This window comes from Aethina tumida, chromosome 3, assembly GCF_024364675.1.
Source record: "Aethina tumida isolate Nest 87 chromosome 3, icAetTumi1.1, whole genome shotgun sequence".
In the NCBI taxonomy this organism is placed as follows: domain Eukaryota; kingdom Metazoa; phylum Arthropoda; class Insecta; order Coleoptera; family Nitidulidae; genus Aethina; species Aethina tumida.
The window spans coordinates 19,388,400-19,414,763 of record NC_065437.1 but is presented as its reverse complement, the minus strand read 5'-3'; the positions used below and the strand labels follow the sequence as shown (position 1 = coordinate 19,414,763).

The 26,364-nt window shown below is 34.7% G+C and overlaps 1 protein-coding gene across 1 annotated transcript; it reads right to left on the bottom strand.

The window, feature by feature from the left end:
• Positions 1 to 244: 244 nt before the first annotated feature.
• On the bottom strand, positions 245 to 26,277 carry LOC109597055 (zinc finger SWIM domain-containing protein 8 homolog). The gene is made up of 16 exons (XM_020012688.2): positions 25,635 to 26,277; positions 13,797 to 14,048; positions 13,139 to 13,374; positions 8,122 to 8,432; positions 7,849 to 8,071; positions 7,342 to 7,794; positions 6,932 to 7,280; positions 5,718 to 6,845; positions 5,340 to 5,651; positions 4,917 to 5,282; positions 4,548 to 4,855; positions 4,284 to 4,484; positions 3,681 to 4,077; positions 3,299 to 3,616; positions 2,920 to 3,244; positions 245 to 2,862 (listed from the first exon to the last, which is right to left on the bottom strand). Exons 1-16 carry the CDS (start codon positions 25,816 to 25,818, stop codon positions 2,796 to 2,798), a joined length of 5,430 nt encoding a protein of 1,809 aa, XP_019868247.2. The 5' UTR covers positions 25,819 to 26,277; the 3' UTR covers positions 245 to 2,795.
• Between the last annotated feature and the right edge of the window lie 87 nt (positions 26,278 to 26,364).

The window sequence follows — 26,364 nt, the reverse complement described above, 5'->3', positions numbered from 1 at the left end:
CTTCTGCTAAGGAATAACTGCAACATATTGAAAACAAACTTTTCAAAAAAGTTAATCTCACTTTTTTTCATTTGATGTATTTATTAATCGGAATTATTTTAGTTTCAAAAAAACGTATATGTATTTTACAAACCTGTTAATTTATATATTACAATAAAATCAATTAGAGTTAAAAATTACTTAGAAGAAGAAACGGTTGGTTAGTACATTCAAGACAATTAGTAGAAATAAAAACACAAAAACATACTTTATACATCAAGTTTTTAGTTTAGTTTCAAATATGAATTTTTCTATTTATACATATTTAATAAATCAGCCCTTTTTTCTCTCTTGTGAATTGAATTAAAGAAATATGACATACACAGTATGTGCAATCTCTGTTATTTTATACAGCTATGAAATATACTGAACGAAAACTGTTTTTTCAATTACATTTATATATTTATACAAAAACGTTGTAAATCATATTTCGATAAAGTCAACGGCACTGCTTAAGATACGTTACACGTAACTAACCTAATTAAATCAATTACCTACACATTAGTGTATATGAAAAACTACTCAAAAAATAAAACTATAATTAACAAGTCCTGCCACATCAATAAACTTTCGATTTCAAGCGTTGAAATCTAAAGTCTTTTGAATGTTAGATTGCTGCACAAACGTCTCCACGTGATCTTAGATTTATACAAAAATGATATACTTTGATACAAATAAATACTGTAACTGTAAAACTGGAAGGCACCGAGTCAGAAACTGTGCACTACATTTAATTATAACACGAGACGTCATGGATATGATGAAATTTATTGAATTTTCATAAATGCAGCGCAAAGTCAAATGTATAAATATAGTCTTTTTGTTAATTTTTTTATGTAAGATCACGTCGAAACGTTACACCTGAAATATACATAATTGAGATCATGTAAACGATGGGCCGTTGCATCTTTCTAATATATTACATTTCTGCAAAACAATTTCAAACCATAGTTTCCATGGAGTATAAAAATATTTAAAGATCATTAACCCTTCAAATATGTTTGAAAGTGTTTTGCATTAACCGGTCAGTTATTTCACCTGCAAAATGTAAAAAGTGAACACAACCATAATTTGTTGTAGAAGTGTCGTGTGTGGCACAAAAAGACACTCGATCAAAAATTGAAGTAAAACGGAAACAATAAACAAATCGATTCATCAACACATTCATAAACATTTACTATCTAAGTTCTTAACACTAGTGTTGAACGAAAACAGCATAATGAAAAATATATTTAAACTAACAATGATTCTGTACTCCCTCTTAGACTCGTTCTTTGATATAAACTGGCATTTGGTATTACATCTATTATTAATAAAAGTAACGTTTCAGGTATTGTTCAAATAAAATTTAATACACTTAAATTAATTTCACATGATAATGAACTAGTCTAATGATTTTGTACAGATTTAAACTTCGGCCAGAATAATGTAATCGTTTTACAATTATCTGATGGAATCTGGCCAACCAGTCGATTGTGTAATAAAATAACTGATTAATTATAAATGGATTAAAAATGAAGATATAAACGAAAACTAAATATACTATAAATGTAAAGTAAGATCGTCGCTGTATGACATACTAAATTAATGAAATCAGCGGATGATTTTGAACCTTCCCAGATCGACTATAATTTCTAAATGGTGTTATCTAAATGATATTAAACTATAAAACAGCCTTCGTACATACTTTAAAGTAAGATCTCGATATACGAACAACGCAGAATGAGGTATAAGTTTAATATTTATTTCTCCGTCATTGTCTTTTTAAAGTAAAACTAAGAACAGCCTTTTCATTTGAGGTAATTAAACACCATGAGCACTGAAGTATGATTAAAGTTGTGTGCTACCTGCTGGTAAAAATAAGATTCGAAGTACTTAATTTGCTTAATTTTTCTGCAATTCAAAAATTAATGATAAATAATAATGCAATAATTTTGTATTATTATTATTATTATTATTATTAAATTAGATTTACAGAATCATGATACTGTGGATGAAAACAGATGGAGAAAAAGATGACGTTAAAATTCGCGTAATCCGAGACATAGTCGATATGGAATGCTGATAAATAGACGTGATGTAATAATAGAGTGGTAGACGGTTCCATAAAAAAAATAATTTGCTACTTAATATGTAACTTTACCTACATAAAGGCAGAGATGGTTAGAGACCTGAGCATTTTTATAGCGAAACACTTGAGTACACCTATGTAACGATGCTTCCTTTTATTTATTTTGGTACCAGAAGGCGATACCGTATAACCAAATGGACCTACCCTACATAATTTATAAAATAGACATCCGAAGAACCTTCCGATCGATAGAATACTCAAAAACTATTGCTTTTCAAGTGCTGACTTCGGCTGCAGGACTAAAACGGAGCGAGGCTGTCACTCTCGGTCAGTTTCAGTCCAGCGACGCGTCTCTAGAAAGTCAACTGGGTGGCGGCGGGGTGGAGCTGTCGGAAATGCAGGGGATCCAAACATACTGCGGATCGCTGACGTAGGGCACCGCGTCCATCGGCACGACATACGGCGTTGTGACGTACACGCCCGCAGCCGCGTACTCCGACGGATAGATATAAAACGCCTGTTGTTGTTGCTGTTCGACGGACTCGCCGAACTCCTGTTGCGAGTGTGGTTGCGGTGTAACAGTTACGGGGGTGGTCGACGGTTCCGCTTGCAATGTTGTTCGGTTACTAGGCGGATTAAGGGGGGAACTGCTATTACTACCTTGGGCACCTAAATCTGACCTTTGTCATTTGCTGTTAGCTTGCAGCGCAGAATTGATTTGGGCCCAGAGATCTTTCTTGCACGACTTCGATCTAAAAATAAGCACAAGTGTTAATTTAGCAAAATTAAAACAAAAAAATACGAGTTACCTTCTGATAGATTGCAGCCACTCCTTGAATTGCGTCGTGCCGTCGGGAGTGATTTGGAAAGCCGCCCTGGCGGCGCAGACTATTGTTACGAAATCTTCGTAGTCGGCGGGAGTCAGGTGGTACAATTTTTGGTGCATGCACTGAATGTACATCTGCTGGCTCTTTTGCACGAGTGGAGTTAAGCCGGTGCGCAAATGCTGCATAACAAGGCCCGGGTTGTTGCGGGACAGATATTGGGCCGCTTCGATGGCAACGTCGTGCAAAACAAACGGACTCACGATGGAATTTACGGCGCACACACAAAAGTGATGCAAGTATTGAGTACCTTCAATTAAATTCACGTTATGACAGAATTAACCAATAAAAATAAGTAACATACCTAGATGTTTCGATATCCTCAATAGCCATTTGACGTCCTCACCGTAGGGCGGATTGCGAGCATATTTTGCTTGGGGCCGGTCATCATGGACCCGCCTCGCTAGCGTCTCAAGCGCCAACATTCCTACGCGATACGCTATTAGTAGATAGCGTAACTGCGTCTGATTGAATTGATGGGGCCTATGAGGTCTGGCCGCCACTGCAACAGCCACATTTTGCTGAGGTGGAGGTGCGACAACAGATGCACCGCCTGCGGCCGCCACCATTCCCGGCGGCGGTTGGACCGGAGGGTACATATGTGTCGGAGGAGGTCTCATGCCTATAAGAATAGTTTATAAGAACAATTAAAATACAATTAACTTTATTTAAAATTAAGTACATACCTTGAACCGGTTGAGCTATAGTCACCGCCGGCCCGTAATACTGCATCGACGGCGGTGGCGCTGCGGTAGCGCCTTGCGGTGGATTGCCAAATGCTCCCTGCGGAGGCGGTGCCGATTGCGGGCCTACGTATTGTGACGGTGCACTGGTGAAAGCCGTTTGTTGCGGCGGTGGCATTGTGGCATATGAGGTGGGAGCAGGTGTGAACTGAGGTGGCGGAGGACCACCGTTTGGAGGTGGAGCAGGAGCCGGATATGGAAACTGGTACATTTGGACGTGAGCAGGCGGCGGAGGCGGTGGCATCTGGTGCAGGGGGTGTATAGGGCCCCCATAACCCATGGCCTGATGAGATACGAAGTTGTAGTGGCCGACTGCGTACATGCCTACGGGTGCGGCATGCTGAAAATAATATTGGATTATCAAACTTGTTATGTACTAAATCAGCACGTTGATAATTAATTAAAATATAGATAAATTATATAAACTGTTTCCAGCCATATAGACATGAAAAAGTGTATGCCTATGTATAAATAACATTACTGAACTTTACCAATAAAAGTAAAGTAGATCACTAATTACTTAAAAACGTAACAGATATAACTAACCGTATACGGTGGGGGCGGCGCCGTTGTCACAACGACTTGTTGCGCTTGTGGTGGCACGTCTTGAGGCACAACTGGTTGTTCTATCAACGCAACTAGAGGTCCGTGCGGATCCATGATTGGGTCGTGAGGCATTTCACTGTCCAAAAGTTGGTCACCCCCAGGTGTATGTCTGACATACAACTCATACCAGTATTTGGCAACCTGAAAAAACACACGGAACTGTTTTTGAGATTCTTTCTGCATAATATTTAGTAAAGATTCTACCTGGAATAGTACTTCTGGATATACTCCGCCACCCTTGGCTGCAGACTCGACAGTGAGACAGGCGTGTTCCAACATGTCGTCACTTTGTTCCTTGCACTGAAGGATGGCACGTTGAATTTCATTAGGATTTAGAGCATGTGAATGCGGTAGACAGGAAAGGGCCAGTTCGGCGGCGGCCCGTACCATATTTAAGTCACAACCTCTTGAAGCTCGGTCGGCAATACTCGCTGCCTCAGGTGGAGTTAAGTGTCCCTCCCATGTGTCGATTAGGAACGATATAGCTGATGCACCAATTTCCATGGCTTGTCCTACATGGTAAAATAAGAATATAGTTTTGTTCAAAAGCTCGTCTGCCGTTAATTTTTTTACCTGTGATCCACGACACGTGAGAGGAATATGTCCGGCTGAGCCAATTCGGGCTAACGCAATTATGCAGTCCGAGAGCATACAATCCTAATTGGAAAGCACACATGTGAAGTGCCCGATGGGGCCCGTGGTGGTTTTGACTGGTGGAAGCCTGCGTAAAGAGCGATGTACTGCTGGTACCTCCAGCTTTGTTCAGGACCGTTTTGGCCAGTTCAAACATAAAGTGTGCTCCTGCCTCACTTGGCTGATTGGGTATTGATGGGTAGGCACGCTTGCCCTTGTAACGGTTCTCTTTGGCTCTCGTGACCACTGCTGAAGGTTGGCCTTGCATCGAAGCTGATTGTGGATTCATTGAGAGATTCGCCATACCTGTGATATGAAAATATTTTAAATAAATAAGACTAGCGTCTATAAACTTAAACTGACCTTGTTCCACTTCAGCACTGGTTGAACTGTGAGGTCTGCTACAGCAATTGATGTCAGTGGGCAGGATTTCAGATGGTGGAATGAAGGAGCTGAGTGGCGTCATTACTTTGTCACAATCTTCGCGACGAAGGTTCGTAAATTGACTTTTTATTGGTGGATTACTTGAATAATAGGAGCTGGTAATAGGTGATTTCAGAAGTTGATGTATTTCTCTGTCCAATAATCTATCCATTATTCTTGCAACTTTCCAGCAATCGTCTTTGTAAAATGTTAAAAGGGTAATTGCCAGTTCACCTCTTTGACGTCTTGTCCCTGTAAAAAATTAAAGAAAATATATATCATTATTTTAATTTAAAGAATATAAGTTTCTCTATTTACCTTCACATAGAAGTGGATGATCAGCCTCTGAAACGTTCGCCTTCAATCCTAAAGCAGCAACCGCAGCTTCAAATCCCAACGGTTCGTCCGTCGGCAAACGCATGTTCATAATTTTAACACGATCTCTCCCAATTACGCTCGGTATTACCAAAGCATCAAATATAAAACTAGCTAACATTATGGGTAACATCGCCTCTCCTCTGGACTTCAACGTTCCATCTTTCAAATGTTCAGCTCTTTCACGTAATATTTGCAATTCTTTGTGTCCTAAAGGTATTCTCTTTAATAAACTAACGAGATCAGTCTCTTGATTCGCCAACTTAACCTCCAGAGGTTTGGTACTAGCAGGAGGCCTGGCCATTTCGAGTCCAAACATGCCCACGCGGAACGCCAAGTGCGAATGCTCACTGTTTTCGGCTAGAACCGAACAGAGAAATGCGCATTTGGCCAACGTGCCAGATGCTAAACAACTGAGTTGGTGTGTAGCCGGATTTAACTGCTGTTTCTTGCCTTTCCGTTTCGGCACGGGAGGTATCTCGATCATAAGATCAGGCGGATTGGCTAAGAGCTCTTCTGCCAGTTTTACACCTAAGATACAGGCTTCCTTTCCATGCCCATGTGCATGAAGGCCTTCAGCTCTTGCAAACAGAACATCCCACGGATCGTCGCACCTCCTCAAGCTGGAGAACATTACACCTTTATCTTCCCCTCCGTCCGACTTGTTCTCTTTTGGCGTTGAGTTAACAGCTACATTAACATCTTTACTGTTATAAAAATACACGTTATATTCATCACTGCTGGGAGGAGACTCCGAATTCGAAGAAGATGTGGATTCATCCTTCGAAGCTCTACGCGACGCATTTAAGTCATCGTCAGTCACTTTCGCCCACGAAGCCGAACTAGAGGCACCTGCTGTAGAATTTGCCAAAGTATTATTCAACTTGGACATCTCATGATGACTGATGGGATCTATTGAATAATTTTGTTGTCCATTATCTGGTGCTCCCATAGGGCCCACATAGTTTTGCTTATTAGCATCGATGTCACTAACGTTGTTGGAATGTTGAGCCGTAGATGGAGTGGTGCTATCTACACTGCAACTGCTACTCGAGGAATCGCTGCCACCACCTTGAACATTAAACAGTCACAACATAAGTTTTACAACACTAAACCATAATATCATAAAATACAATTAAAATAAACAAAAACTGTACCTTCTTGAGAATCATAATCTTGATCTCTCCCTGGAGCCATCATACTGAGATCATCGTCCACCTCGCAGAAACCTTCACTGCTTACACTGGATCTGTTGCCGCCTCCACCGCCCCCACTGCCTGTACCACCGTTCCCCCTTTGTCCTGGTAACTGGTGTGAATGAGCGGGATGAGGAGGGGAATATTCAACTGGGTTCAGACTCATCACATCCACGAAATCAAAGCGGGTAACACGGGAATGATGATGGTGATGGTGGTGATGGTGGTGGTGGGAGTGACTACTTGAAGCTGCGTTTGAATGCGGGTGTTCGCAATTTAACACCGCCTTGCTTGAATTAACTTGCGTCACCTATGACACAATAAGTATACCAATTAATAAAAAAACAATTACTTAAGAAGAATTAACTTACTTGACCTTCCGCCCGACTGTCAGAGCCATGTCTAAAACATGTGAATGGGCAATGATACATAGGATTGATGTCGTGGGTGTAAGTAATCCCCGGCATAGGATAGTCATCCCAATCCAGATAGCAAGCTTCGACGGCCGGTTTAAAACCTGTGAATACTTCCAGGTCTGCTTTTAAAGAACTATTTTTATTGAAGCTTGATTGAGAAGTCGAAGTACTTCGACACTTGTTAACTTTTTCGACAATTTTCATGTGCCAAGTTGAAAACTGATTGTGTAACATGTCCCTTTCATGAGGAGCCAGACCGGGATTAAGGGCCGCCAGTCTCCATAAAACGACCACTTCCTCGCACAAAGACGAACACGCATGTTGAGAAGCGTGCGTGTTGCTGTTCACGTTATTGTGCTTGCCTCCGCCACTACCACCATATCCGGAACTTCCACTCAACAATGCCACCTGCAATAACTGTAATGTCAAATTAAGTTTACATATGCCATAAAAAGGACGAACCTTTGTGTTAAACCACCAAATAAGAATCTGTTCGCAAGCCAAACACTCCTCGGTGATGATCTCAAGAAGAGGAATGGCATTACGATCATTCCTTTTAAACATCTCCCTCACGATGCTCAGCAAATTCCACATGCCTTCAGGTTCGCGCCCCCTCAATGGTCTTAGAAGAGAGGTCCATTCCGCAGCCGCAGGAGGCGCAACGGTGCTCAAATAATTTACATCACTGAAACAAATCATCGGTACATTCCTCCCTCAGTTAAGAAGTCGACTTACCTGAACACCATTGGCGCCGGCACACAAAACTTGATCAATATTTTCTTGATGTTGTCGTGCAGTGTCTTCTCGTCCAAATACCACGACGTCTGATCGTTGAGCGACGCCCCTGCCGTCGGATCGGGTGCACCGCATACTGAATTGATGGCTGACGGTTGCGAGCCGAGGAGTTCATCGAGCAAACGCTGCGCTGTCGGCAGTATTTGCTGAGGGAGTTCGCTGATGAGGTACTGAGCAAACTTTTGAAGCTGTTCGCGATGTAACCGGCTCAAGGATTCGGAAACGGGAGCCCGGAGAGTGACCAGATGTGGCTAAAAAATGAGATTTAGTAAGTTATAGCTTTAGTGGCGAATGCAGAAACATAGGAAACAATAAAATAATCAGGATTAAAACTACAAATCTCTATATATTTCTTTATTTTAATCATTTTGAAAATTATTAAATTTAAATTGACATATATCCCTTTATGCTATCAATACCAAATTACAAAAACAAAATGTTATTGAGCTAGTATGTGAGATGATAAAAAAGTCATTATTTGGTTAAGCGTTGTTAATATTTATGGCACAGCCCAAATTTTCTTGCCAAAATTTATTGGTTTATTTAACAACATACTTTCCATTTTATCTGATTTATGATAGATGTTCCTGTTAGATAACAAACATTATTTTTATCTTCTATAAAATTAATAATAGCATAAGCTGAGAATCACAGACAGAGTGTGTTAGGTATTAAGACGTATTAAGAACTATTGGAACATTTTTTTTATTTAAAGCACAAATACAAACATGATTTATAACATTAACAAAACTGATAAATAATATTTTATTGCACAGAATGTAGTTTATATCACCAAAGATGATATTTTCTTTCTTTGAACCAACTGTAAGCCTGAAATTTGACATGTCATCATAATACAATAATTATTTAATAAATTTCCACTTAATATTACAATTACAAACTTTTTTCTATTATATCCTTATTACCCACATCACAATCTTACCAATTTGATAGCATAAAGGTACTCTTATTTGTTGTTGATAAATTAGATACCTTTCGAGAAAAGAATATTTCAATTTAGTACCTTTATGTCGTTAACATTAAGTAATATTCCCGATTAACATACTCTCAGCCCTTGCCTGTGTTGCAGCTTACAACTCACAGTACATAAGGTCTGGATACTGTCATCAATCTGTAATTAACGTCGAGTTTTTTGATTATTTAAGAAATTTTCGAACGTTTACGTTTTTCATCCAGCCACCGGTCGCGAGACGAGACCGGCGCGAGAACGAGAAAGGCCGCGGCCAGTCTGCACAGCCCAGCAAAAACATTGAACTTGCGGCGACCGATGGATCCGATCCCAAGGACAAATCCCATTAATGGCCATCCCGCGACCAAAGGTAAACCTCTTTCTTTTCGTCGGAGGCACAGAATGAGCAACAAAAAGAAGACCGAGTGACCATTAGGCGCGCGGTCTGGAGGCCTTTGCCCTGAAACCATAACAAACAAAGCGGAGTTCGATGCATCTGTACCGCTTCGTCGTTGCACTGTGAATTCCCATCGTCTTCGACGCACTGATACATCGGGGCATGTCCACGTCAAGGAATAATCGTTATATGCGGGAGTTTAAGAAGCTTGTCAAATTATTCATGCATTGTTGATTTGATTTTTACTTTTTTACTTTATTTGTTGATATTTTTCTTTTTACCATTACTTTTGTTGCACTGAATCCATTGATTACTATAAAATTAGCCATGGTGAAATGGATCTAGTTATAGCTCCAACTTTCTGACCTTTGAAATAATATAATGTATTGCTCACCTGTTAGTCGAAACTCATTAAAACATGGTTATTATAAACAACCAATTGTTATGTCCAAAAATTAATGGTTTTCCCTTGAAAGTATTGGTGCGCAGTACTAAAAACTATTTATTCCAATATTCGAACTTTTAAACAGGAATGTTTAAAACATATGATGACTTTATAAAATATGTAAATAACACAGCGCAAGGCACAAAGGTTCTATTAATGAATAACCAATGAACTATTCGAAATTAATCCAATTATTAGATAAAAAATCGAACCGAGTAATAATATCCGATTCGACCACGTTTCGTACACCAATATAATTAACCCATTTCCCTCAATAAAAATTCTCAGTACAACCGTTAGTTTCAATTTATTATGTAAATTACTCCTTTGAGCAAAATACATTTTATATCAGTCTTACGGTATAACATACGACTGGCATCAGTAACAGGGCAACCATGTCTTCTTTAAAACCAATTAACTTTAATGGCTCCTTAATAAAAAAAATGGATTTGTAACACAAAGTATTATTGAAGATAGGAAACTTGAACAACAATGTATGCAACAGAGTTTCTTTGTGAACAAGAAAATCAATCAGCGGTAGTTTCAATGATCATTCATTATACAAAGTCTGTAATCCAATTTTGAGAAAATGTTTCAGTGGAAATAAGAACAAACATATAATAATTTAAAAAATGGAAAAGAGAATTTTAAAAGCCAAGCATTTAATAATATATAATTAAAATGAATTAAATATTGGTATAGATGTAAAAAAAATGTAAAATTTCCAACGGATAGACAGATGATTTTGTGGTTTCACGATTACTATCTTAAACAGCAATTCTGAGAAGTTGAAAGAATAACGAGGAAGTTTTTAAATTAACGGTACTAATTTATTTTTTAAGTCAATAATTTTCAATTTACATTAATATATTCATATTAAGTACTTCTAATTGTAAGATATTATTAATATAATGTTAAATGTATAATAAGGTTAAGGCTTTCGTGACCATTGTTTCCATATCTATATTTGTTCGAGTTTATAGATCTAGATATATTATTAATGTAATTAATTAATATAATATTGATTAATATAATACAATTTATTATTATTATTATTATCATAATAGCCAAATTTAGGTTATCTCCCATATTAATTATATTATGAGACAAAAGAAGTTTTAAATAAAATTGATAAAAATGTTGATTCTTTATGAAAAATTCTAATTTCAGTTATTTGCAAATATCATCAGAAGGTATATATGTTTTTCCCAATGGGTCTCCGTGTTAAATTGTAAAAAATAGATATACAGAATGTTTATTATAATTCCATTTTATTATATATTTCTTATTGAAATGTTGAGAAAGAAACTGCCCAAACGTGATTTGTTGTATTTTAAATCGATTATTGTTGTTGTTAAACAAATTTCAAATGGATTATTAACTTTGTCCTTTATAGTGGAAACTCGAATTTATCATCACTTGTAACTGGTTTATTCTAAAAATCACAGAAATACAAATTGTACAAAACTAAGATTGTTAAAGGTTTGTATTTTTTTACATCTTTTTTAATATAGAAAAAATAATTATAAAATATGCAATACCATTGTAAAAAGACAGCTCCTAAAAGTTATAAACTTTAAAATTGTGTAGTTCCATGATAACCATACAATTTTTACTTGTTTGCATTCTTCTCATCATATGCTCAATTAATTGCTTTTATTTTTAATTGTCTCAGGTTTACTAAATACCGAGAACTGGACACACTATATTTAATATAACATAATTATAATCAAAGAAAAAAGTCTATATGTAAAAACTTTGCATCTAGTGATGTATGCAGTATGATTAATAAAAATTAATCAATAATCTTTCAAATTTTATTATTTTTCTTTAGTTTAATTAATAGGTCTAAATATAAAGTAATAACATTATGTAATATTAGTCTAAAAAGAATATAATATATACTAATTTATATTAAAATAAATAATGCAAAAGAAATAAAAGTTAATAAATGTCATTATCATAACCAATGTCGATTTGAGTTTTTGATATCAAATGTTCATTATATTCGAATAAAAAACTAACAGGATTTTAATAACTGAACTCATAAAATGAAGTAATTTAAACTTTTGCTATAAAATACTCGCTACTGTATAAACCAAATAATAAAAAAATTTTAATTAGTGCGTTTCGATTTGGTTTCGATATTGAAAATTCATTTACGTTTATGAATGAGTATTATTTTCCAAATACAAAGGTTTTCAATTAATAAAATTATATTTTAAGCTACATAAATGTTAAAATATACTAAAAAATACTATATGATTTGAAGAAATTAATAAGTATTTATATTCTTTCTATTTATTTAAAATATTCGAGTGCACTTTTTTCATTAACTTATTATCCAGAAAAATACAAATATAATATTTAAAACAGTGGAAAATCTTTTATTCATTTTCTTTATGAGAGAAAATTCTTTATCATATTTCATAGTTACGGTTTAACTTGTTAACAATAAGCCGACGAGCTCCGGAAAGCAATTTACGTCCGTGTATCTGCGGAAGTCATTAGTCAATGGAGGGAAATAAACCATGTTATATTAATCCTCGGGGATTTCGTAAAAAAATAATACACTGAACGATATAAATTGTTCTGTATTCTGGGTAATGTTTAAAAATGTTATTCTACAAGTAAAAACTATAGGTAGAATTTATTACTATATGAACAGGGTGTCTCGAATTGATCGTCTTTGTTCTTGTGACTAGAATTTCGGGACCAGATAAAGGAATGTATGTACCATACCTAATCTGGAAATACTAACCAATAACAACCAACTTGATCACTCTGTACAACTAATACACAAGTTTATAAATATAGATATAAATATTTAGAGATTGAAATTTCCTTTTCAATTTTATTAGATATCGCCATTTATTATTGTCTTTTTCGCTTTGTAATTTTACTCAAACTAAGATCTGGAATGAGCGGCAAACACCATCGAGATAAATTAGGCTTTGTTTTAAAGATGATTAAATTATGTCCCTGTTACAGAATTCATGAAACAATAAATTCCATTTTTAAGAACATTAATCCATTCTCATTATTTCAGTAAATTTACCAAACTTAATTTAAAAAAAAAAACAATTATAGTTCAATGTTTGAAAGTTTTCTAGCAAAAGCGCCGGTGAAAGAGATCGGTACTCACCCAATGGATACGTGTGAGACAAACGGCTACGACATGCGAGCACCAGTACGCCGTCGACGTGCAGGTGCAGTTGCAAGAAGAGATGCGGCGCCGATCGAAGGTCACGGCCACGTTGTTAAATTGGCCACGACCTCCTCCGGCACCCGCCGTTCCACCGCCACCGCCGGCACCACCTCCTCCGCCGCCGCCACCATTGCCGCCACTCTGCTGTTGAACACTGGCTGACAGATGAAAACCTGCAACGCAAAACGGTTAAGTCGTGGGATGAGGAAATGGGCGAAGTGGAGCTCAGGTGGCAAAGCACCGGAAGACTTCGTTTGAAAGTTTTGTAGACATGTGTCCAACATTGGTTTAAATAAACCGTAAAACTCGTATTGTTTATTTAGATTCCTTGCAAGCTATTTAAATATTTTTTGCTTAAAAATTAGACAACGTGACCCTTATAAATATGTACATAGTTAATTTTATTTAAAAAATATTATTACACAGAGCATGTTTTATAAATAATATTATTTTACATATGTAAATAAACATGTCTCAATAAATTATCTTATATCACAATCTCATAATAAATTGACTTTTCCCATTATTTATTCTATATAATTTACTTTGTATTAATTAAAAACATATGTTGCTTTAATTACTAAACAAAACTTACCTATTTGCAACGGCTCCTTGACCATATGATTGCGATGGAGGCTCTCGCCACGAGCGAACTCATCAGCCGACCCGTTTGCCAAGCAAGAGTACAACCTGATGTCCTCCTCGTTGTCGGGGAAGCTCCAAAAGGCGATTCGCAGCTGAAGCTGTTCGGGCACGGGTGGATAGAAGTGCTCGACCAGCTCGAACGGGATGTGAGACGCAACACATTTCGCCGCTAGTTCGGTCAACGATGGCACGGTTGACACATCTGGAAAGACGATAATATTCAATAGTTAAATAAGTTTAAAAAGTGGAATATGGGACACCTTGTATATGTGTGAAACCCTCTTAACCGGAAATAATCACCCCTTTTATAGCTTGTATGATGACTATAGAATTAAAAATTATTTTTTTTTATTTATGCATTAATGCGGGTACCTCTATAACCAACTGTACTGTAAGTTGGATGTATTTAATGCACACCAATAAGCTTATTCATTTAAAAATGCTGAAAATTCCAATTGAATGAATCAATATTGTTGATTCCGGACGAATATTATGCATATTCGTACGATATAATCAAATAAAACGATTTCTTTGCTCGTCATTTCCTGCAGACGACACCACATCTATTATAATAAATGTTACTTAAAGATACTTTCGTAATTAATCAATTATTAAATTACTGAACCACTTCTGTCATGTTTTCGCTGACGTTCAAACTGTTATATACAGAACAAATGGCTTTCTGAAACATTCACGGTCCTTCGAAAGGTCAACAGGAAAAGGAAAACGAAAAACCGGATGCAGAATCGACTGAAACGTTTCCGGTACACTGATTCGTGTTTGGAACTTAAAAAACAATCCCATCTAAACTGAAACGAGAAAGCATTCTTATCATTCATTTATGAGGATTCGCCTGCGAATCATTTTTCCAGAAACTTTTAAAATGAATCCACCAAGTATTACCTCCATCGATTCGGTAATGGACGCAAATTTATTATTAGAGTTTATAAACCTTTCTTATTAAATATCATAGATGTAGAACAAATATTAATTAAAGTTTAACAAACAATTAAAACCACATCTATTCATATTTAGCAGCAGCACATCAAAATTGTTTTACACCGGTGCGTGTAGACATTAAAATGTGTCCTTCGGCTCTTCCAGTGCGTGTCCCTACGACAGTTTAATTTCCACCCCGAACTTTAACCTCGCGACTTCCTGCGAAATCCCACCGTTATTAGTCGCATTTAAATGACCGTCTAAACTTGTAATTACGGTTCGAGTAATAGCATGAATTAAATGTAAAAAAAACATCTGCATTGTATCGTTATTAAAGGTTTTATATTGAAAATGTTGCGGTTGTTAAACTGCAGCTAATAATATTGTTTTTGATAACCTAGTTTTTGCGCTAGCACATGATTAAATATTTATCAATTGTGAAATGTCGAATGTAATACACCTAAACAACTCACAACTGTGGCATACGGTTAATGTAATATTACCAGTTTACATGAAAAAGCTCATCACATGGAAATGACCTTTTCTATAGTAAAATTTTACGTAGTATGAAAATGGGCTCCCTTTTTTGAAATATCACCAGCGTCACAAACGGGTTAGTAAGGGCGATATTTATTATGGAATTTTTGTATATTTCTTTTTTATTGTATATTTTACTAAATCTAAAATATCACAGAAAACAGATCAAAAATATATTTTGACCCCAAAGATACGCATCATTTTACTTAATCTTTGAAATGTTCCTTGCTATAATTGACGCACAATAAAATATAAACTTACTGTAAATAGTTTACAATATTAGCCACAATTATAACAACTTAGTAAAATATATTCAAAATATGAGCTGTACTAATTGAATTGGACAGTACAGTACCCGTAATTATTTTTTTCTGTAATTGTGGTGTGGTCAATCTAATTATATTCTTTGAAAAATTGTATTTTTTTTATTTTTCAATGAACAAATTTATAGCTTTTTTTTCTTTACAGTCTTTCATTGTTCTCTCTCAAATTAATTATTGTTTAACTATTGATGACGTGAAACTAAATGAAATTACAATCACCAATTCCGAGAGAAAAAAGAAGAGATGGGTAAAAATTTACAGCTAAATAAATCAATTGTTTCCTGTATTGTTAAAAAATTTAGAGAAACTGTGGTAACTAGTTTAAAAAACTTCAAATAACTGAATGATAAGAATGTCAAAAAACAATCCATTCTTATCGATATCTAATATTAAAGATAAGGTGAAAGAAATGGAACTTGCTGAAATTAGTTCAAGGAGTGTGAAAAGTTGATTTGTAGAGAGAGCTTCAATTGACCTCAGACCTTCAAGAAAAACTCATTTTGGTTTCTACTACAATTTTGTCTTGCTTAGGATCACAGAACAGTAGAGACAAGTAGTCTGCTAAAGTCAAACATCATAACATACAGAAATAAGACAGTGAAACAGGGTGACAGTTCAACTACGCTATGGGGATGCTTTAATTCTTGTGGAGTATACACCCTTAGACTAATTTATGTACAGAAATAAAATAAACAACAATTTGTTTCCATATATTGAATAAATGATGATCTTCATTAATGTGGTTCAACATGAAAACGAACCCAATTACACATTAAATGAACTGTTCATAATGATTCAAAAAACTTAAAGAAATATAGACTTGTCATATATTCGGCAATTGATCGAGTCTATCCCACGGATATAATTATAAAATTAAAAGACTATTATACAAAGTGATATTATATATATATGAATATTAGATTAAATAATCATTTAAAAATCCTTTCAAAATTAAAGCTTGCTTTAGAAAAATATGTGTAAATAATATTTTATAGAGTAAGAATATAATGAGTTTTTATAATACAGTATAAAACAACATTAGTAAATTAATATTATTTTAACATTTCACATGAAATAAAATATTTAACCTTTTAAAAAGGTGCTATAATAATAACAATTATTACATATCAAAATGTGTGTGAATGTTTTTACCATTTACCAAGAAAAGAAACTATCACACTTTTTCCAAATCTGCAAAAAATTAGTTTTTGCAGAAATTTCTCAAAATCTATATAATGTGGTTGTTTATAACTAAATAGTTCATTATCCTTTAATTGACTACGTCACTTGTACTCTGGTCAATATTTGCAGACAGCAATTTCGGTATTTCAGTAATAAAAACCAAAAATATGCTAACGCAAAGAAACAAGATGAAACTCGGACATAATCGTGCAGCAGCTCATGTTTAAACAACACACACCTGCCCACAAGATAGCAAACATAAACACGCACATCTCATCCCAGGTTGTTTTCGAAAACTGTCAGTCAGATTGTCTCTAGTGGATGCGATAAATAACAATCATCGCAAACAAAACGTTGAACAAAACCCGTCGGCAAATATTAGTTATTCTATTTTAGGAAGCCGCGAGTTTTATTTATATTCATCCCGTACGCGAGTTCAAATCCACAAACAAGACGACCCGAACGCGGGACGAAAAAGAAAAAAAAACGAGAGAAACAATCCGGGGAAGAGGAATAAAATTCTAGCGGCAGGTGATTTAAAGCCGACGTCGGAAATTCGATATTTCGGCGTTCGGGGAGCAGCTCTTCATTGGCAAACGTTGCACTTTCAATTGCGCCCACGAAAATAATTAACGAGCGAAACTCGATTAAATTTATGTAAATGAGGGTTGAGATTTAATTTGTTTTTAATAGAAAAAAATAATTTCATTATTCGCGTATATGTGAGATATAAAATTAAATTAGTTAACGAGTAGGGCAACAATTATTAATTAATTTGGCAACTTGTTAAATTAAATCAACACTGAAAGCTCGATAATTCTGTTGTTTATCATTATGATGGTAAAGTTTGTGTAACAGACAATACATTAATAACTTATTTCTAAAGAGAATAATTTATTTTTTTATGATTATTTAATAAAATAATTATTTCTAAAGCATTACAACTTTTACACGAGTCAGGACATTGGAGCTGACAGGAATAGGAATGTAACTAAATTTTTCATCATTAAATTTTATAGGATAGAGTCACCCAAAAGGTATTTAGAAACAATAAACACAAAATTGTTTAGAACTTCAACATTTACATTAATCACGTAACAGGTTATCAATATATGCAGATTCAATACAATATAATGCAAATGCATGATTACGTATCAACAATGACAGTAGTTGATTTGATGTATTGTTTCGACCTGATAGTGGATGGTATTATTACAAAACATATTCGTTATATGATATTCCCGGTTATGTTTTTGAAAATATTACTGGTACATCAATAAAAACCTTTTGTAGATAAATTCCAGCAGCACAATGTTTTAAATAAACTTTTTAAAACGAGATTCAAATCTAATTGTAAGTTATTTGATATTTGAAACCACAGCTAAGAAATTAGTTCACTAGTATTTTAAAAACAAGTATTCAACTTCGGGAAGCTTCAACATCCTCTTATTTTGCAGAAATTTTAAATTGGAATATAGTTTCAAGGAAAATTTAATTACATTGTCAGCTGAACTAGGCAGTATAAATGGAAATATTAATTTAAAATTTAAAGCTCAAATTTAATTAAAACAAGTAATCTACATTTTCACTTAATTAAATATGAAAGCAATAGAAGTAAATTTGTAAAGCATCCGCTTACACGGTTTACCTAAGACTTTTTAATTAAATGTAATACTAATAGTGTAATCATTATTCCAACAAATTGATTTTGAAACTCTCCGGAAAATGTTCTATTGTCAATCGAATTTTATAGAACACATTCATTATAAAATTACAACGATTCAAAGTACGTTTTACGAAACGGCCGTTGAACAGTTTGACTTCGTACAAAGTACATCTAACAATAAGTTTTAAACCTGGCCTATTGTTATGTACACCTGTTCGTGACGAACGATTCCGTAATCTTTGTGGAAAGAGGATTAAATTATGACCACGACCAGCATATCGCTGGCTCCTTACCACCATCAATTAAGAATGAATCCAACTGCAGCTGCCTTTCGTAATCCCACCGTTTATGTAGTTCTTACTTTCAATTTTTACCTTAAGGAACCTGTCAGATTTATTCAACCAATAATTCTTTAACATCATTTTGTGTCCCTAATTGGAAACCATAATTTAGTTTGACTTCAAAATTCGGAAAATTTAATTTACTTTATTTATGTTTTTTAAATTCATACACTCTTTCATGCAACAATATAACAATAATTTAGATACGTTAATAATTTAGTACAATAAGTTTGTCAAAATCAAAAATATTATTTTTTATGTTTCCTAGACTTTTCAAAAATGACCAGATATCAATCGATGTTTGCGATAATCAATATTTTATAAGAAATTGTAGTCCTGATTACTCAGTTTTTCTCTAAAGCCAAAGACATCCAATTTGGGTCACATTATACATGCACACATTCACACGTCAATCAACAATATTTGTTTACAGTTACATCGCATTTTTCGTTAGGCCGATTATAACTGGAGGTGCCGAAAAATATGTTACAAAACTGCAATAAAAGTAATTTATGGCCAACCGCCGATATTTTTATATTATCCGACGTGGTATGCAAATGTGTTCCGATTCGAATTTGGAAATGCACCTTATTCATGAGCCCATATTGCGAGAGAAATGTTTTCAAAGCAGTACGACCACAACGAGTTGAAAGTCCGCCGCCGTGGAATGGTGCTTAGCAAAAACAAGACTCCAGCGTCGAGATTTTTAACAATTCCTACTTCTTCGGCAGCAACTTAAAATAGCTTTTTATTTGTCCGATGTGAAAACGAGCATTTTTCAGCGTGCCTTCAGCAAACCGTCTTTTACCGTCGAACAAAAAGGATAGATGAGACTTTCGGTATGATAAATTATACCATTGTGAGATTAAGAGGGCCAACGAGATGTGATCGGTGCAGAGGGCAGACGTTACCTGAGGCAGATCATGCAGACTCTGAACTTTAACGACAATGACCACAAATTCAAAAGTTAATGGCTTTCGTTGATTTATGCGCAGTCATAAATCAAATTAATGAAGAGTTTGTACGTGTACGTGAAAAAAATACTACAACTGACACTCAGTACTCAATCGAAGACAATGTACCACAAAGACGAAGAAGCGGAAGCACTTGAATAGACGGGTATGTGCAACAACCGTGGAAATGAATAGGAAATGTGCTTTAATGAATGTCATAGTTGTACAGTGGAACCGTAAAAGATTAAGCACGATTGGTTTGTAACGAGAAAAGTCGCTTTTGTTTATAGACTCGTCGAAAGTGAAAATGGTGTTTGGCCGAGAAACCGGTCGTTCGGCCCCCTTGTGCGTCCCGTGCGGGGCTAACGTCCCCTTGTCAGTTTGTAAGTTTAAGCGATCGACGCGCCACCGTGACCTCTCGGTCTTGGGCAGGAGTCACCACGTGCTCCATGCAGTCTTGGCCTTCCCCCGTTCCATCTCTTATTTCGTACTAGAATGCACAGTAAACTAAAGATACATTCAAGTTAGAAAAGTGCTATTTACCAATCACATTTTTCTATTACAAATTTAGGACAATGGTAGTTCACGTCACGCTAAATGCACATGGACAATGATAAGTAATTAAAGTAAGATATCATATTCCATGCATGTATTAAGTTACAGGTAATTTTAACCCACATTTAGCTCCCTTAACAATAAAAAACATAAATTACTTAGATAAGAAATGGTTTAAAAAATTATTAAAACTTATGGACAACATAAAAGGGGTGCCAGACAAATAATTTAATATATTTTTTTAAAGTAGCACAGAAGAATGAATATAAATGCTCTTTCACATTCAAATATTTATGGTAATTAACGTCTAGTTGGTTTGCTTTAAAAAAAGTTTTTTACTATAGGCTTAATTACTGTTTTTAATGTAAATACATCACAAAATATCGTTGTTTGTATATCCAAAACTCAGCTTCAGATCTTCTACCTAGAAAAATTGGTGTGTTCACAAAAAAATTATGCTTGTCAGTAAAAGAAATACACTAAAGTAAATAAAATTTTTTAGCTGATAGATCAATTTTTATAGGTCACTGCTACAATTTATTTTATTTTTGCTTTTTTAAAAAATACTTAAAAATTAGGAATTAACAAATATTCATTTGTCACCCCTATTTTTTATTAACCAATTCATTAACAGGTGTTTCATGACCTTTTTAATTATTATGAGAGCTTGAACTAATTTATTCACCTCGTAGGAATCGTCAAAATATTTCACAATTCAGTTTGGTGTATTGATTTGCTATTTTAGTATAAACTATTTACATCATACTGAACTATTTACCTATATTGATTATGCACTATCAGTAAATATTTAATATATTCAATATTAAAATACTAATTAAGCACATTTAAGCTATACAAATAAACTGAGTCTCATAACGATCACAACTTACTGAACAGAAGATAATTAAACGTTAATATTAAAGAATTTTTTGTTAAATTTTAAATACCTGCAATAATTTTTAATTAATTAATATTAAAATAGATGTACACATAAAAACTACAGCTGATTATTAATGTTTATATTGACGTATGCATGCAATTGTCTTATCCCGTTAAAAGTAATTTGAGAACCAACTTTTAAACCAATGTTTAATTAAACAAAACAACTCTCAGATTCAATGAAAGATGGGTGAATCGTGACTACACTTAATTTTGAAACATAAAGCATGTTATTTAAACAACGATAGACTCTAGCAATGATGACAAATGATTTCGCACCAAACTGATAATCATTTAACAAAAAATGCATAACTGAAGATGCATTCCAACTTACAATTTTAAACAAGAATATGTTCGTTGCGCCTAATTCTGATGTCAGCTAAACTTTTGTGGTAAGAACCTCTTGCTAGGAACAATGCATGGAATAAGAAAGATTGGACCAAACCTTTGAATTCTCACAAACAAATTCTGCAGTATTCAGTAATTCAAATGTCCCGTTTTACTTTCACAACCTAATTTAAAATGAACATAACTCGAAGGCTAATGTTGAATGTACTCAAAAAATATCTTTCCAAGTCCAAAACATTTGGCATCTGTCGTTTGATTACAGCCTGACATTTCGTAATATATTTACCGATTTTCCGTGTCCGACCGTTGCAATCGAAAATACCACCTTGAAATTAGTAAAAATAATTTTGCAGCAGATGCTGATTATTGCCGTACCGTAATTAGGTAGGCCGTACGTACTTCGTAAATCGAAATAACTGATGGTCATGTGCACACGTATGCAAGGGCAACGCCACAAAGCCCCGCTTAAATTAAACGTGAAATTTGTCTCCTCGAATTGTTCTATAAAAAATGGTACTAACGGCGTAGCCTCACTTCAGCAGGTGCTTGATGATTCATCATATACACACAGGATGTTCTTTGTGTGAAGTTTAATTGAGTGATTTTACTCGGATTCTTGTAGGAATAAGTACCATAAACACTTCAAAAATCTTAAAAAACGACCAGTTTATGAATCTAAGACTTGGGACAATTTTAACTCATCCACGGTCCAGTTTTCGCTTTGATTGTGTTACTTTTAACTTCCGGTCGTCTCACAGTAAATTATGAGGCTAGAAGCGAAAGTCAGAGACCTAGATGTAGGTAGTTCTAAGCAATGGATGATATTCCTCAAAAGTTTAAATTACGAATTTTATAAAAAAACAGTTAATTGTTTAATAGTGCCACTGACATTATTTTCTGTAAAACATTCATTCAATGCCCTAACATTATATATACACATGTCTAAACCCATATTACATAAAGTGATAAAAATTTACATAACAATGAAAGTTTAATTAAAAATGCCACACTCTTATTAACTCACACCATCGAATGCATCTTTTAATTACCCAAATAAACAAATTACGTACAAATTTCAGTATTTAATATTATATGTAGGTACACAATTACACCATCTTTTGATACTCATACCCCTAACAAATAAAAATTTCACTTGAAACTTTTTTTATGAGTTCTTGTAATTTACTAGTTCAACAAGGATACTTTTACATCAGCGAGATTTTGCTTTCTATTTCTGGTACAATCAATTCAGTTCCGTGGATTTGTCTCGGTAATATCTACTTAAACTTCAAACTGATTGGACCAATTTTCTATCAATTTTGGCTTATCAATACTCGGAAATCATACCTGTAAATATTTTTTAAAACGCAAACCTCGGTAACAGATGTAATGGATTTAATAGAACATGACGCGATTTCTCCAGGAGATAATTGTTTCCATTTCCTTCGCCGCGTTTATTTATGTTATCGAACAATTTTCTTATGAAAGTGTGTAAAGCGACGACTGGCCATTAGTTAACAAGTACTAACATAAAAAAACGAAAACCATAACGACCTGCTTTAAAATAAAAATACATTTTGGCGATGAACGCACAAATAAAAATCGACGGATCAGTATAGTAAGTAAACAGGTAAAAATGTTCCCCAAAAACTTCGAAATTTAAAGGGCCTTATGCCGTAATTTTAAAATTGAAAAAGAAAAGTTGACATTTGGTACCTATTGTCCATATAAAAAATATGAGAATGAGATTTGTCTACCAACGTTGCAAGTTTAGAATGTATGCTATACCACCTTTTCAGTTTGGTTCAGGTAGAATAAAAACCGTGACTCCTCCACTTCTTATGTTCTTTGTGTAAATATATATATACAACATGATTCACCTGACCTATTCATTAAAAGTTTACAGAACACGGTATTGATTTGAATTTTGTGTAGCAATTAGAACTTGATTCCGCTTTCGCCGCAAGTGACATCGTGTATATTTTGCATTTTTAAATTCTACATGTAATTGCAAATAAAATGGCTATACCATGTCCTCAATTCAATTGTTTTTGATTTATGAATTTTGTTTTACAAATGATATTTTCTATACTAGAAAGTTCATTTTGGTATACACGTTAATCATAGCAATTTTATCTGCAACTACATGTAGAATTTAGAAATCCAAAACATGCAGGGTGTCCAACTGAAAATAACAGTTTTGATTTTTTAAGATGCACAAAATTACAAGTAAATAACGAACACCCCGTATAAAAGTTGGGAGTACTAATAATGGTGAACTTCACTTTAGCATCACTACTCGTGGCTTTACAGATATTTTAGTTGGACCATAAATTTATCAAAATTTTAATAACTTAAAAACTATTGGGTTTAGATATAGTATATAGTAAAGCCATTTTATGATCAATTATATATAATTTAAATTTCCAAAAATTTACAGGGTGTTGAATTGAAAATAAAAAAGTTAATGGCACTTCTGGTGAATCACGAAATGAAATTTTGTTCAAAATGAATTAGATAAGTAGTACAAATCAAATTATAATTGCTTTGAAATCACTACTTTTTTCCGTTATTCCTAATCAAACACCCTGTATGAATTAATATAATTATATATTAAATATTATATCAGAAAAAAACTTCAATGATTCTTGATTTCTTTTTCCACAGATCACTGTGTTTTAAGGATGATAATGATAATGTTGCCAACAATTTGTTTATTATGAAGTAGCCAATATTTTGTTCTTGTCGTTTGTATATTATATTTACATAAAAAACCTTTTAACCTCTGTGTTAAAATCGACATTTTTATGTTAATTGGAAATTCGTTGAAATTCTGTTATATTTTTCTTTATTAAAAAATTATAAACGTAAAAACTTATTAACATTTTAATAAATTGATGGAATCTCAAACATTGTCACTCCCCTGTAGTACAATTGTGAAAATTAAAGTTGCCAAAGTAATAGAGTTGATGACATCTAAATTGAATGGTAAGAACAGACTTCGAATAATTTAATGAAATGGGATCGTACTTCTCTTTTAACAAGTTTTCATTGTCCCATTTCTGAGTTGTAACATAATATACAAAAATATTATTTAAACAAGGAAACTTCTTCATCCTACATTTCCGAAATCTTAATTTATTAATGAAAAAAACTTTTTGATTTTAAGTTAATATACATTACTAAAGTCATACAGGTCCTTAAAAAGATGTAATTACCATACAGATGTCACATTGTTCATAAAAATTTTCTTCACAAGAAACAAATTAAATAAACTTTAATGCTAACTTTAACTGCTGCAATTGGTTACACCTGTCAAACATACTATTAAATTTCTTGCTACAGTTTTTGCAATATTTTAATAACGTGCTTTAAAAATGTATTGCAAACTATATACTCTAATTGGTATTATTAATTTATGTACCCAAAAGGATGAATGTTTGAGACTCCAAACAAGGAATACAAAAAATAAAAGCCAGTAAAAACATAAATCTTGTGGTGAACAAAAACAACATAAATTTTCAAATATAATCTTTAAAATAGGTATTAAATTAAGAAGAATGTTGATACTTATTTATGGATATAATAAATTAACGTTAACTGTAAAATTATTTTGAAATTGAACAATTAATTGAAAATTTAAATATAGACACCACAGTAATTTCACTTATGAGATGACAGCTGTATTAATAGTGATGTTATCAATATTCTCAGATGAAAAATTAAGTGTGCCCGTTATTCATTCACACATACTCACACACACATGTCATTAATTGTGTGAATTACTAATTATGACACATTTATTCGGAACGATTCATTTTACATTCCGCACGATTAGAAAGAAGTGTGCATTAAAACAAACATGTTTACGAAGAAACAGAGATTCGTTTGACGTACGGTCATAAACACATGCACGGCAGTGGCAAAGAACAAAGAACTCGGGTTCAACGATACCATGACGGGGTGTCGATTGCAGGAATTTCGAGCGTACGTAGTGGCACTCACCTTCGGCCGGTCGTTTGCTGGCACCTCCGAAATAAGTGGCCGCCGTGCCGGTGGCCGGTTTCTTCCAGCCCCTCCAGTTATTGCAGAGGCTCTCCGGCTCCGAGCTCCAACTGCACAGGGAGTCCTCCTCGAAGCGGTCGGAGTCCTCGAAGCTGAACCTGTCGCCCTCCTCCCAGTCCAGCATAGCAGCCGCTGCCGCCTCATCACCTCCTGCAGCTGCACCATTACCACCTCCCGCCGCAGCAGCCAGGGTTCCTGTCACCACCGAACAACACTAAAGGAAACAGCGATTCTCGATGACCGCGGACAAAGGACAGACGGGGACCCTTCGATTTCGCAAGCACCAACACTACCCAGCAGCTTTATCAGAGCGGCATCGCTTGCAGCTGGATGCTCTGGGGCCCCACAAGCTCATACACGAAGGGCTTTCACTCACAACTCGAACGGAAACTGTTTCGAGACCTCCCCCATTCAACGATATAAACAAATATGGCGACGGACTGACGACAGCCACAGAACACCAATTACACTCCTCTGACACTCCGTCCTCAGCACGGAACAGGCCCAGCACCTCTGTCAGACTCTCCCTTACTTTCTGTTACACACGAACATACAAATTCCGTCTCTCTCGCTGCTGTCTACTCTCCTGGATGTAGCGTCATCTTTCGGTCAACTCCCAAAATGACATGCCTTAAATTTTTAATATTGCAATTTTTATCAGAATTTTTCC